Below are 14,660 nucleotides of genomic sequence, written 5' to 3' on the forward strand. Positions count from 1 at the left end.
CAATACCACGCCCTTTTGGAGGCTATTTTGATTAGTCTTCTTGGGTAGCCTCGTGCTAGTAGTTTGTTAGTAAGGATACCTACTTCCTTAAAATAGGTCATCTTTGGTAGAACAATTCCCTCCTGATTCTCAGGAACTGGGAATATGGTAAAGAGTCTTTCAAAGCTTTAGGGTGATTGCTGTCGTAACTAAGAAGGGTGTTGCGTTCTGTTGGTTTCCTATCAGGCAAGTCAGGAGTTCATTATCTTGATGATAAATAGTTAAGTCTAGAAATGCTATTTGGTGTTTATCATGAGCAAGAGTGAATTTGAGCTCAGAGCAGTTGTTGTTCAACCAGTGGTTGAATGATTGCAGTGTCGTGATATCCAGATTCCAAATAAGGAAAATGTCATCAATATAACGACGCCATAAAAACAATGCCTTCATAAAAGGGGTTGCTCTCTGCAAGGATGACACCGGTCTCCAGGTCTACAAATCCCGAGGGACTAGTTTCCAAGGTAAAAGTTTGCTGAGAACAATCATTTCGCTAACAGCCCCGGGAGAACACCCTTCTCACTTTGGCTTTAATTCTGTCCTTACAGTCCACCCAGACCCTAAAATTGGCGCCACAACCAGAACCTCAATCCCTGCTGTGTTTATTTGAAGTCCAGCTCGGAATCCAACCTTTAGACATGGTAAATGATTGAACCATATGCCAATCCCTGTTTTAAACTGAGAAATTAATAAATAGTATAAGTAACAAACGAGGCTCTCCCACCTTCTGCCAACAGGATGTTGTGCCATTGCCCTAACCACTGAAGACATCCAACAAGAAAAAAGAAAAAACCCCAGTAACAGATACAATTCCGGTATGTGTTATATACAGCGCATGCTAGACACCTCCCCTGATTATGCTACACTCCCATCTTTGGTTATTAAAATCACCATTCACTCTTGGCTAATTCTCCAACACGGCTACCACGTCACTACCTCGACCTCACCTCTCCCAAGAAGTACAGGTCACATCACAAAGAAACCCCTTGGGATACCATCAAACGGTCAAAAAAGATTCTTCACATGAATTGCACGGAATGCACACGAAATGCACTGCGATTCCGAATACAGTAATTGGAGAGCAAAAACTGTACAGTTCTTTTTTAATCACTGATTATATTTCTGTTTTGTTTTTTCCTTTCTATTTTTCCATAACAGGCGGTTTTATGTCAAAAGGTTATATTCAGGCAAAAGTTTTGATTACGAAAGTCCTGAAGATGATCCCTTTATAATTGAGCTTGGGATCGAAACGTCCGTCGACTGCTTTAAGAGTGTCCCATATTTGAAATTTATTGCATTTGCGTATGGTTGACTAACTCCAGGTCACACTGTTTGATTGCAATTTAATGTCAGTGGCCTGCTAGCTCACTTTGTTTGCCTGATATTGTTTGCACTCACTGTCCCCTTTCACTTCCTCCTTTGTGTATGGCACAGGACTGTGCCTTACAGTAACCTTGATGTCTTTGGTTACTTGTTTTTATTCATATATTTAGACAGATTATTACTTGAATAAATATTCCCTGCCCGGCTGGGCAAAGGGATTTTGTATACTATATAGCAGCCCCATTGTGGGTCTATATATTATTTTGCTAAAATTATTCTGTTTTATGCTGGGGACCACTTGTTTTCCTTAAACATTTACATCTACTGCACCCCTGGCTCAGTTGGATTGAGGTTGAAACAACGTTTCCCAATATATGGTGAGGGTATCTCTCTCTTATCCTTACTGTTGTCTGTTGGGTTCAGACACTTATTGCTATGGTGGGTGTGGGTTTCTTATCCTAATACTTTTGTTTACCATTCAAAGCTTCTGATTCTACATATGATACCAATGCGGGCAAAATGTAGTTATCATTATTGTTTTGGTATGACTACTGTTGGACATCAGTTCTTAAACTACTTACTCATTTTTGGATGTGCAATATGGATGTATATTGGGACCAATGTTGAATCAGACTCTTTTTTTTTTTCTTTCTCGTTAGTCTCTGATTTATCCACTGACGGTGGCATCCAAATCCACTACTACTGCCCGTCACAATGCTGCTAACAAAATCCTGAAGAACATGTGTGAACACTGCAATGCCACTGGTGCAGCAGGCTATCATGGTGAGCTTTATGTATACAAGTGATAACATTCCTGTGCAGCAAATGATCAGAAGGGGTGGTTGACCATACTGTTAGTTTGGGTGGGGTGCATGTGTGCATGCATTTGGATCAATGTACATCTTTGTGTACACACTTGCATTCACATGTTCTTGTGCATGTATGTGTCTGCATAGTGATAATCAGTTTCCATTGAGTTTACATGGTACTACAGCTTTCTAATGTTGAACCTGTGAGTGGGTCTGTCTTTAAATTTGATACTGGTGGGTTATTTCTCACAGGCCTTAACCATTATTGTCGAATTGCAACTATTCTTTGAGTCACAGCATGCTATATTGTCCAGAAAGGGTGGATGACTCTTTGCAGGTCTTTGCAGGAGAGTGACCAAGATGAGGGCATTCTTTCGAGAATCATTTTGTTGTTTGCGAAGAAACTGAGTGTTCTGTTTCTACTAATAAGAAAAGTGAGCGAGGAACTGATTCGTGTGGCCATCCTGTGGCATGAGATGTGGCATGAGGGTCTGGAGGAGGCTTCGCGTCTTTACTTTGGAGAGAGGAACGTGAAGGGAATGTTTGCTGCTGTACTCGAGCCCTTGCATGCCATGATGGAGCGTGGCCCTCAGACTTTGAAAGAAACTTCCTTTAATCAGGTAGTATTTGTGACTTACTTAATGCTAATACATCTAGGTGTCATCATGCATTAAAATCTTGAGCGCTTTAAATGTGGGTAGTAGGGTATACTTAGTAGCAGTGATATCTGTGAAGTTAAGCCCCTTGTTAGTCATGGAGATATGGACTTAAATCATGCAAGTTGGCTCTTAACAGCACCTAATGTATGACAGGGAAGAGAAGGAGCCTAGGAGGTAGTCAAATATTCTGGAGTCTTGCATCACTTTGGTACACCTGGCTGCCTAACTGTGACTTTATTACCTCTTCCTTCCACAGGCATATGGACGAGATCTGATGGAAGCTCAGGAATGGTGTCGGAAGTATATGAAATCGGGCAACGTGAAAGATCTCACACAGGCCTGGGACTTGTATTATCACGTGTTCAGGCGCATATCCAAGCAGCTGCCTCAGGTGAGTGAGATAACAGCCATGCTGTGGCACCTATAGCAAGCACTTGCAGAGGGGTTCTGTCCAGAAATCGTTTCGAGGCGGGTACCTCTATGCTCAACAGAGCATTAGCTTTCCAGTATTTTCTGTCTCCTCATGGGTGTGTATTTTCTGGCATATCGCTTCTGTTTCCTCTGATATGGGCGTCTTACCTCCATTGATGTGCAGTCCCTATGTCTTCCGGTTGGTGCTCCTGACACTTTCTAATGGGTTGCTTCTTTATTCATGTCCGTGTACTGGTATGGTGGTCAAATCCTCAACAACAAACACTTAGGTACATCTCTATATTGCAACACTGCTCCCAAGGGTAGAATACTTTCCAAGATAAACTTGTGTGGGTATTTAGGAACATGAGGGCACAACTTTGGCAGTTCATTTTGTAGTCTACAGTTTCATGACCAATAAATACTAAGCTCGGCCCATTTACCAGATTTGTTGACTAATTCTAATCAAATTCTTACTTTCCTCACCAATAAACATATGTTAGTGTTGCCTATTCCTGACAAGTGTTTGTAGAGCATTTTCCATGTTTCTTTTTTTTTCTCTTTCAACCAAAAATACCTTCCCTATAGAACCCAACATGCTTCACTACAGATGCAGTACTCATTTTGAGTCTGGGGGAAAAAACCTTGTGCTCTCTGCATCCTTTGCAGCCCAACCACCATCTACTAGAGTAATGTCAGACAACGTCAATTACAGCATTAAGGATCTTATGCCTATTTAGAGTATACTTATGCCCGTAAACTACAGGGGATGGGGTGAAGTTACCGCATATTTTATGTAGGGTCCTGCAGGTCCGTTAGAAATGATGAATTACCGTAGCTGTTAATAAGTTTGATCATGATTCACTGGTTACTCCTCATTTCATAGGCAGCATTTCACCTGATACTCTTTCTGTTTTCAGAATGTAGAGTCTCTGCGTGAAATACACTTAATCACAGATCTATTTCTGAGCTTTTGATCCTGATTCATCCGGTAACCCCCAGTTAACGGCTGAATTGGGAATATGAAGGACCATGAAATGAGGTGCTTAGAGGGTGTGAGGTATTAACATTCTGGAGCCTCCTTTGAGTCCTAGTAAACCTCAGTTGAGGGAGATGTCTTCGAGATCTGCTGGCTTCACTTATGCACTGTTTGGTATCAATGGTTCAGTTTAGGAGAAGTAAAATAAAAACCCTGACGAGCACATTTGACCTTATGTAGCATTCTTGATCATGTTGAAAAACCCAAAAGCAAGAACATCTTAGCCTTCTGCATCAATAATGTAGGTGTCATCAATAATGAGATTATCATTAAATAGAAAGCTACCATCTTGTTCAGCATCCGGGCACCCTGCATTGAAGCAGGCTACTTTGAAGAATACCAGAAAAAGAGCTCCAATGCCTCTGAGTGACATACCATCAAAATAGTTAACACTGAGCCTGTCTTCATATTCTCGCAAGGGCGTTCTATACTAAAGTTACTACTTCTACCTAGTACTGATGTGGATAGGCATTTGTAGATCACCAACACCGGCATAGACCCCTCCAAAGAGGAAGTGAACTACTTCCCTGCAAAGGACCCTCACAAGGAAATGTAGTGTGATGCCTTCACCACAGGGGACATTGAAATAAATTGTTGCTGCAGTACCATAAGACAACAAAGTTCAAATTATTCACAGATGTCGATAACCCTTCAGATAATACACAATATGTGATTCACCACAAAAAAATTGCGATTTGGAGATATCTTGACATTTCAAGAGGTTCTAGCAGGACATGCAGTGAAGTTCAATATCATTTTTGAGCTCACACAAGCAGGGTCATCCGTTTAACTTTGAAACTCCCCACTCTAGGACTGCTGATGTTGGTGGTGTGTGGTTTGTTTGAAGCCACTATGGCTTTTTTGTCTTAGACTAGCCATGTCAAAAGATGCACCTTATACCTTTCTTTCTAGGAAACACTGATCACCATAGTGGGTCTAAATTTCTTAAGAACAGACCCCACCTCATGTTTCATTAATTATGTCAGCAGTGAAGAAGAGATGCCCAGAATCTTTTATGTTCTAAGCACCTGTGAAAAAGGAGTGCTGAATAATGGATGATGTGGCAGGCGAAAAGATCTGTGGCATCCCGCAACCAGTTATGCAAGTAGGCAGCTGACTTCCAAACAGTATGAAACAGAAATCACCAAAAGTAGTCTACAGGGACATGAGCAGGATATTCCAGCTCTCTCTGCATTCCGTCTTTGCCACAGGGTATCATCTTTACATTGTTCAGCCTGAGTTTAACTGACTAGGCTAAAACATGTCTATCAGAAGAATATGAACTGACCCTGTACAGGCATAACACAGTTCAAACTTTGCTGATGGGGGCTGCAAAACAGCTGAGGCAGACACTGTCAGGGGAGCAGGATTTGAGAGACAGAAGGAATACTAATGACAACACTATAGGGTTTCAAAGTAATATTACAATCTGCACTTTTGTTAGTCATGCTATTTGCACTCAACACAAAATCAGCAGACATCCTACATCTCACGCATCCCCATAAAGCAATAAACCACATTCACACACTCCCTTCACCTTTACCCAATCCAGTAGTGGGAAGGATTGCCAAATACCTGCAAGTGTGACTACACAATGAGGCAGAAGAAATAACCTCCAATTGTAATATTCACAGTGTTCAATAAATTGATTGGTTGGAACTGCTGAAGGAAGGTTTCCTAGTTCCCTGAAACCAGGCAATATAACGAGTACTGTGAACATGCAAGAACAAGATCGTTTACATAATATGTTTCTTGCAAGACAAACGTCAGAAGAAAAAGTTGAGGATGTGAACATCACATGAGCGTTTTTTTTAGCAACTCCAACAGGGAGTTTGCCTATATTCCACAGTTCTGAAAGATTTGTATTTACTTGTTCCAGTTATCCAGAGTCACAGAAGATACCTGCAGCCCACAGTCCAAAAAGAGCATTTCCAGTTTAAGGTAGTTTAATTCGGAACAACATTAGTGATATCTTAGCCAAATGTTGGCCCACCAGAGGTTATTTTTTAATGATTATTTGTTATATAATAATTTAAATAGCTCCAATCAGTATGGGAGCGCTTTACATTATCAGAACTCAAGACTGGTCATAGTTTCTCAGGCGCAGTGAGATTCTGTCTCGCTCTCTAAGACACCACTCTCTGAGTGAAGAACACCGTAAACGTAACTCTACCCCGGAGAGACGGGAGGGGCAGGCAAGGTGATGGTAATGTGGCTCAGCACTTGACAAAGGCTCTCTAGACCTTTGAGCTTCTGTAGCAAAGCACAATGCATAAGAAACAAGTCCTTAACAAGTGTTCATCACTCCAAAACTCAGAATCAATATGGTGCTTACTGGGATAAAATAAGGGTAGCTCAGCTTGCTGCCCATCTACCAGATTACAGCCAGAGAACTTAAAGGAGGGGAGGCATCGGCCCAGCGGAGCTTCGGTCGTAGATATAAGGTGGCTCAGTAAGAGAGCACCAACCAGGAAGGAACCAACTGGTAAGTCTCAAGGAACTTCAGATGAAGAGAGGGAAGCAGGAAAACTGGAAGAGCCCTGCCTTGCAAGTAGACGACGAGTAAGGGCAGGGGAAACACGAAAACGACGATGGAACGCTAAGCAGGAACAAACTGAGTCACAAAACTGTCACTGCCTCTTATAGCTTGGATTTGAAACCAATGGCTGACCCCTCAGGCTTCAGCTTTGCAGCACCTGCAGTAAAGAGCATTCCCAGTTTTCATCTACCCATTTTCCAGATCTTCCAGGGCTGTATATGTTTATGCAAATGCTGTAACTTGTTAAGGACTTTGTAAATCAGTGTCATAGCTGGTTGGGAATATTTCCCTGGGTCTGACCCCTGGAGAACCCAGAGTCTTAAACTGATTCCTGACATGCATACTGCCATATCATTGATGCGATGATGAAATGGTTTACATATCTGCTTTACCTTTCAGAACAAGCACATAGGCTTCTGTCATACCTTGTCTACCTTGGGTTACAGAAACGACATCTGAAAAAACTTCAGATGGTGCAGAATGCTGCAGCCAGGCATTTACTGAACATATCTAAGTATCAATCAATTAAAGAGGAGATCCAGAAACTTCATTGGTTGCATGTGACGCAACGTTTCAAGTTTAAGGCACTTTGCCTAGCTTACAAATCATTGAATAATATAGTACCGGTACCTTTGAAAAACCTCTTCTCCTGGTACCACCAAGGCAGACATTAAAGGTCCACCAATGCCAGAATAATGCTGGTACCAAGGATTCGAACCTCGAGTTGGGGAGGCAGAAGTATTGGCTATTGTGCGGCCAAGCAATGGAATACACTCCCGGCACATAAGAGAGAAGACAACTCCCTCATCTCCTTCAGAAAAGAATTGAAACCGTGGTTATTTTTAAATTAATTCACCTCCTTCCTGCTTCGCTCACGGTTTACGGTCCTGTTTAGCGCCAAAACACTTCAGGGTATTTGCACGCTTTAGAAGTCATAATAACATAACATACACACCTGATTTTCTGCACTAAGTGCACGACTAGATTCTACATTTGAATCTCTGATCCTGGCTTTTAAAGTTATTCCTTTGCAGTCATTTAACATTTCAACTTGAGTGCGTGGACCGTTTCAAACATCAATCCACCAGGTTAACTTACATATTTCAAAGCAAAAATTACTTAATCTGCTGTGTTTACTGGCCCGATTAATGTCCTAAGAAAAAATAGTTGCTGTATTGTTTTTGTCAGCTATTAGCTTTTACAGGAAAAGCCTTTTCTAAGCCTCTGCCTTCACCGTTCCAGTGAGTAAGAATTTTTGGAAGACTTTTGTGGAGTATTTGTCCAAGTCAGAAAGGCAACTCCCCCGTATGAGCCGAACGTTGTGCTATAGTAGCCAGTGGTACTACCATAAAATCTATTCCTAAAGCTACATTGCATCATTTTTTCACAGAAAGGCACGTATGGTGGCCAATGCTTGGCTTTATGTTCTACCAAGTCCTATGCTAAATTACATAGGAGCTGTGCTAAGAAAATTTTCTACCAACCTCCCCAAAATTATTTTGAGGTTTTCACCTCGATGTCACTATAATTCCCACCATTCCTGCTAAATTCCTTCATTGCTGGATGAAATGTTCCTTCAAAGACTAGGTTTGAATATGTCTCTTTAGATACTGCCTTGGCAAAAATAAGGATGTAAGTCAGTTTAGTCACCACTTTGCTAAATAATGCTCCTAATTATATGGGGTTGGCAGCGTCTTAACACTCTCCAGGCTTTTGAATTGTATCGGCTATAATGCATTGCTAATAAAAAACACAGGCTGACCACAGGACTGGATAATAGGGTGGGTGCCAAAGTGAAAAAAGCATATCTGTACTACATAATTAAAATGGAAATCTACATCCAGTGTTCTTCTTTCATCCACTTTCCAAATGCTACATTTTCTGCTTTTTAGGATGAGAATTCTCTTCTATTCTAGTCAGTGTTCATGAATATCAGTTCATATACAGTGAAGTTGCTTTTATGTCTAGTTCTCAATCTTGGGGATTTTCACCGAATTCTAATTTCTTAGCCAAGCTCTAGTGAGCTGTGGGGGACATCAGCCTTGGCTAATCCTCGCCTGCATGAATGAATATGTAAAAATGTAACCCATCTGTTCAAGTATGTAGTGAATGCTTGTGAGTAGTCTAGGCAATGCAATTTGAACGTAGTTGACACAAATACCAGATCTGTGGGCATGGAAAGTGCATGATGCGGAGGCAGTCCCACGTTATGAACTTTCAGGGCTGTGGCTCTTCTACTCTTTCTAAGGAAGATGTATAATAATTTAAAATGATGAAACTATCCTATCTTCCCTTTGTTAAGGCCCAGGTGCCCTTCTCACCTTCCATTATGTAGGCTTTTGGTGGGTGTGGTCTTCCACATATGCAGTCGCACACGTCTCTTCCATAGATCTTTGTTCTGCTGAGGGTTCTGCCCAAGCCTTGGAAATATCTTACTGAATTCTCTCAAGATTGAGAACTTTACCTGTACGGCACAATCTCCATGGCACATAGCGTCTACATTATTTTTGTGCCTCTACAGTTTCTGGATGGTCTTTACCTGTGGTGGCCGGTGGTCTGACTCCACTTCATACTCACAGACTTTTGGAATGCAGGAGGGCAAGTTCAAGATCTCATCCCTTGTGTCCAGCCTGTTATCTACTTCCTCAAGATGTCATTAGTGATAGCATTGGGTCCTCATTGCCACCTTATGGCCCTCCATGGGTTTAGTAGTCTGGCCATTAGAATTACATTGGCAGATAGAAGAGCAGTCATCTGAGTGGAGATGAAATGTTTCTGGAGAACAAAAACATTTCTGCTATCTATGCAAAAATGTAAACTCTAAAAGTGTGAATGGGCTTTTTAGGTCTTCACTTTCGAGCGGCTTTAGCTGTCTGTTCAGACTATGTTTTTTCCAGAGGAGGTTTTGGTCAGCAGACTTCATCCATTTATCGTTTAAATAGTCACTTACATTTTTCTTCAACCTACCAGAGTATAGAGCACCTGGTCAGCCCACTTTATGCACTGACTTCCTTCACTGTGAGTGACTGCACAACGCTGTGTACATTGTTTATATCCACCTAAAAATTGTTCATTTTGCTTCTGCGACAAAGCTGGTTCAAAATGTGTTTTTTAATGTATTTGTATTTTAACAGAAAATAGCAGCTATGTATTGTGCCTTTAATTCAGCTACCCAGCTAGGTTGAGATTTTTTCCTTCTGCATTTTTAATTTGCAGTTATAAAGTGTTCAATTGACATTGTAACATTGTGGTTGCCTGCCTTTTGAGTGATTGGGAAGGGGGTCATTTATTCTGGTCGCCGTCACAAACTATAATACAAAAATAATAATAGGAACAGCTGGAAGGCTTATTAAATAAAAATAAACATCACATGTAAAAACAGCTACATCACTGAATGTTTTTAAATGTAAACTTGTTTTGCAACATATGGTAGCCATGTGGCATATTTATTTTCCTACTTTATTATTTTCGTTGCATATGCTTGCAATACAATGAATGTAAAAAATAATAACTTGCATCACCCTGTAAAGCCCAGACCAACTGGCTTTTCTAGTGCTTTTTGCACAAAGCTGTTAACTAACTTCCATGTATGGAGAAAGCACAGATGCACCTTAACAACAGTAAATATTTATAAAATGGTTATAAAAAATGTTGTACACTGAGCCCAGGTAATGGTCATTACTTTGGCTTAGTGCATTAGTGAGGTACTGACTGCTCCTGTTTATACCTCATTTTTGCTTGGCAGACTGGTTCTTTGGGGTGAAGCTTCCTTCATGCCAAAGGTGGTTACCAGTTTTAGCATAGGACTTTATATCACTCTACTCCCATTCTACCTGCCTCCTCATCTCACCAAAGAGGAGCAGACTATATAACACATTGATTTTCACTAGATCCTCAGGTTCTGTATTGACAGGACCCAAGAGAAGTAGATTGATGATCAGAATTTTGTTTTGTTGCTGTACTGGTTCCAAGAGAATAAAGATGATTTTGAAGTGGATGATTTGCTGCTGCATCCTGCAATACATCCAAATCTGCTGCGCCTTTGCCAGAATTGAGCCTCCTGATGGCATCTGGTCCCATCCGACCAGGACAAAGGCTGCTGTTTTGGCATTGTTGAGGGTTGTTCCTGTCTTGAATATCTGCTAGACTGCAACATGGGTTTCAGTCCACACCTTCACCAGGCACTATTGCCTTTCATCTGAATTATGCAAGAATGGCCATTCTGCCAGATCTGTGTTGCAGTATGCCTGATTTGACCATCTCCCTAGACCCACAATGTTGGAGGTACTGCTTGGGTGTTGATTCAAGAGAAGAGAAATCTGCGGGAAGAAGTATCCATCAGAAGAACAAGTTGCTTACCTTTGGTAACAGTGTATCTAGTGGATATTCTAAGTACCCGCTGATTCCTCAGTTATCCTACCCGCCTCCCCATTCTGAGGAGTGGTGATTTGACTTTTAATTAGGTCCTAACTTAATTTGGGTGCACTGCAGTTTTTGTCTATCTCATCAGCCAGTGATTGCATGAAAAAAATTTGAGGAGTGGATGTCTGTGTGCTGGGGTGGCACCCTAATGTCAATTTCAGAGTGCATCTTGGAGGCTAGTCATGCTGATTCGCTACATATCAAAACTGGAAAGCCATTTGTAGGGCTCGTGTCTGCGTTGCAGGGCGCAGCACTGCTCACGCAGCGAGAGCCCTTTTGTCTGGGGTTCTGAAAGCTGCTCACACGCTTGTGTGTGTGAGCAGTTTTTCTCCGCCCGCCATTGGCTTTAGCGTTTTTTTATACGAAAATACGGCATGCAATTGGGCAAAGGCGGGCGCATGTCCCGCCTTTGCTCCTCCCATTCCCACTGGTGGCTAGCACGCGCAGCAGCACGCGTTCACCGCCCTGCTGCGCTCCCTAACCCCCTCTCCTCTGTGGTGTGCGCGCACCACTGGTTTCGTTTTCCGACCCCACGCTATGATTATTGGATTTCTAGTTGAAAACTTTAAAGAGCGCATGAGATGCCCCATCTCTTCTTCGGTGTTACAGTACGACAGCTAGAGGGGTGTGTACCCCTTTCTTACACCCCCATTAACAGCCGTGTGGCGGTATCGGACACAACACTCTGCTGCATCTAATGGTTTATTCAGGAACGCAGAACGCACAGCCCGTCTCCCTGCTCCGGCCGCTGTTGACCAAGTCCAGCAGCCCATGCTCTGTATCTGGCATCCACTCGGGCCTTTCATCTTTTTTTCTTCTTGCAAACATTTGTTACTCTCTACATAGTTGGACTGTTTGTTTTCCGGTTGAACCCTTGTATGTTAATGTGATTCCGACGTTAGCCCACTGTAAGCTTGCGTGTGTATAGTGCTTGGATCATGGATGTGCCTTCACTCTGCTACACTCACGCCTGCCCCGGCTCCCCTGCACTGCTCTCTATGGACAGCTGAGATGAGGGTTTGGTGCAGGATGACACAGGCTGTCAGCCTCTTTACGAGATTAGGATGTCTCCGAGCCTGTGTGCGAAGGCCGGCTGCCTCTCGGACGCTGCTACTGGCCCAAGGCTCAGAACCTGGGGAGCCAGGCTCGAGTCCGGCAGGAGGCACAAACATCCTGTGATTCTTGGCAAATCACCTCATCTTCCTGTGCCTAAAAAAGGCGAATGTGTATATTCCGTGTAATGCAACTGGTGCTCATGTGAAGCGCTCTGATACCTTGTGTATTTGAACCTACGTATATTTTAAAGTTACATTCAGGTTGAACATTTTCCGAATCTTTTTTTAAAAAAAATGTAATAAGTGCATTCACTTCTCTCGAGGACTCCAAAAAATATACTCAAATCGCATGGTGCAGGAAGTATGTATCGGGACATGGTTTCAATTACATGCCATGATCTAGGGAAGGTGCCTTTGTTACAAGGACACATGGTTTAACACCTTCGATGCTGATGACGAACTGAGCTCGTCATGTAACGCAGTATTTTAAAAAACGCCGCACACAGCGGAAAAAGCCGCTGCAGCGATGCGGTAAAGAAAACTCGCTGCACTTGATCATAATGGCTGTAAAATGAGGTTTTCTGTTCTTGGTGCGAGGTAAAATTAATCGTTTTCTGACGCCGTCAGAAATAACACACTTGTGCCCGCTGATGCCATGCCACCAGTCTTCCCCTTGGTAGCACTGCGCCCAATTTAATTTTTAATGTAAAAATTAATACATTTTATGTAAATATGCAGCTATACAACAATGAATGCGTGATAAGCGAATGCATGTACATAAATAACATTGTGTAACACACTATATCTCAAATGATGACATAGTATGAATAGATACAATCTTAAGATTTTTCAATGTGTCAGCAGAAGTTAAAATAACAGCCTTTTGTTTCTCCTTTTCATTTTATTTGTATAAAGAAAGGGAAAGAGACCAGTGTGAATATTAAAGGAAGTCCAAAATGCTAAACTACACAGCTATAGTAAAAATCAAGGCTTAGTAAAAAACAAACACAAAAAAGAATGTAGTGAGCTTAAACAATTTTTGTACATGCAAGTGTAATCTGAATTGAAGGGAAAGGAAATCGTAACATTTGTGGGGTCTACGAGCTTTCATAGTATCCTTCTTTAGTAAGTTAAGAACCTTAGGACCACTATCCTTAGATAAGTATTAACACATAAATTAAATTATTTGATTGCTCACCTCAAGTGTGCACGCAAGCTAAACTATAATTATGACAGCTAGCGCACCACCATGCTACAGAAGATAATTTAGATATAGTATCATCTTTTCAGATAGTAGTAATACATTGTAAAGCTAGCATTCTTAATAAACCAAGTAGTTTCCTAATTTGCGAAGACCCACTAAATTTCTGAGATACATTTCCTAAGAACATGCTCAAGAAAGCTTACCACAACTGAATCACAAGAATTTCATTAATTGTAACATGTGTATACCAATAGACATTCGAAGAATATATGAACTGCTGAGGTAGTGGCTGAACGGGACTAGCAATTAGCCTCTGTAACCACGTCATTTTGTACTGTTGCCGAGGAGGGACAAATAATCTGCAATAAAATTTGTGTGACTTATTTTTTTTTTTATTTGTTTGAGTTTTAAATAGCGCAAACTTGACCCGAGGGCATCAGAGCGCTTTACATGGATTACGTCATCAATCCCACATGTGATTCTATAAGACTATGTTGCTTTGTTGTGTTGGTCAATAGACCTACATAGGTATTAAAGAGGAGAGTGGATATTCTAATGCTCATTGGCTGTTTACAAGTAACCCTAGTTTCCACACACCACAGAGAAGGGCTCTGATTGGTTTCAGAGCTGGTAAATATGGCAGAAATGGCTGAACTGATAATGCAATCGGTGGCACACTTTTCCTTCCTATTTAGTCCTGGGTCGGCAAAAGAGCACACAAAGCCTAGCCATAGCGAACACTGTTTTATCCACTGTTCATACATGCCCCTCTTTCCAACAGTGCTCAAGACATTTATGATGACTACAGGGTCACCACTCACACTTTCTGAAAAATATGCGTGACTGAAACTGCCTTGGTAAAATGCCTGGTAAACCGCTTACTGTGCATTTCCCACCCAGGCTGTAGTAAGGAGCCTACACTCAAGTTGTTTACTGCTGCTGTGGAGTTTTTGCTGTGCTTGTAGGCAGAATACCTACAGAGCATGCCCGCTCTTGTCCTTCATATTGTCAGTGAGCATTGGAATAGCACTCTTTGTGCTGATATACGTTTTGCCTGTCTAGTTTGACCTCATAAAACTACTGCATATTTATGGGTTGTGTATTGTACAGGAAGTTATATTAGCCGCCTTACCTGAAACTGATCACAGTACGTAAAACTAACTGCA

The 14,660-nt window shown here is 41.7% G+C and overlaps 1 protein-coding gene across 2 annotated transcripts in view; it reads left to right on the top strand.

Annotated features, from left to right (window-relative positions):
• MTOR (mechanistic target of rapamycin kinase) overlaps nucleotides 1-14,660 on the top strand; it is a 938,810-nt gene that overhangs the window by 740,062 nt on the left and 184,088 nt on the right. For both annotated transcript variants that reach the window (XM_086921314.1, XM_086921315.1), the window contains 3 exons: nucleotides 2,016-2,139; nucleotides 2,601-2,785; nucleotides 3,081-3,215. In XM_086921314.1, coding sequence (XP_086777440.1) covers nucleotides 2,016-2,139; nucleotides 2,601-2,785; nucleotides 3,081-3,215 — 444 coding nt within the window. The remainder of the gene's footprint in view (nucleotides 1-2,015; nucleotides 2,140-2,600; nucleotides 2,786-3,080; nucleotides 3,216-14,660) is intronic.

This window comes from Lissotriton vulgaris, chromosome 5, assembly GCF_964263255.1.
Source record: "Lissotriton vulgaris chromosome 5, aLisVul1.2, whole genome shotgun sequence".
Classification (NCBI taxonomy): Eukaryota; Metazoa; Chordata; class Amphibia; order Caudata; family Salamandridae; genus Lissotriton; species Lissotriton vulgaris.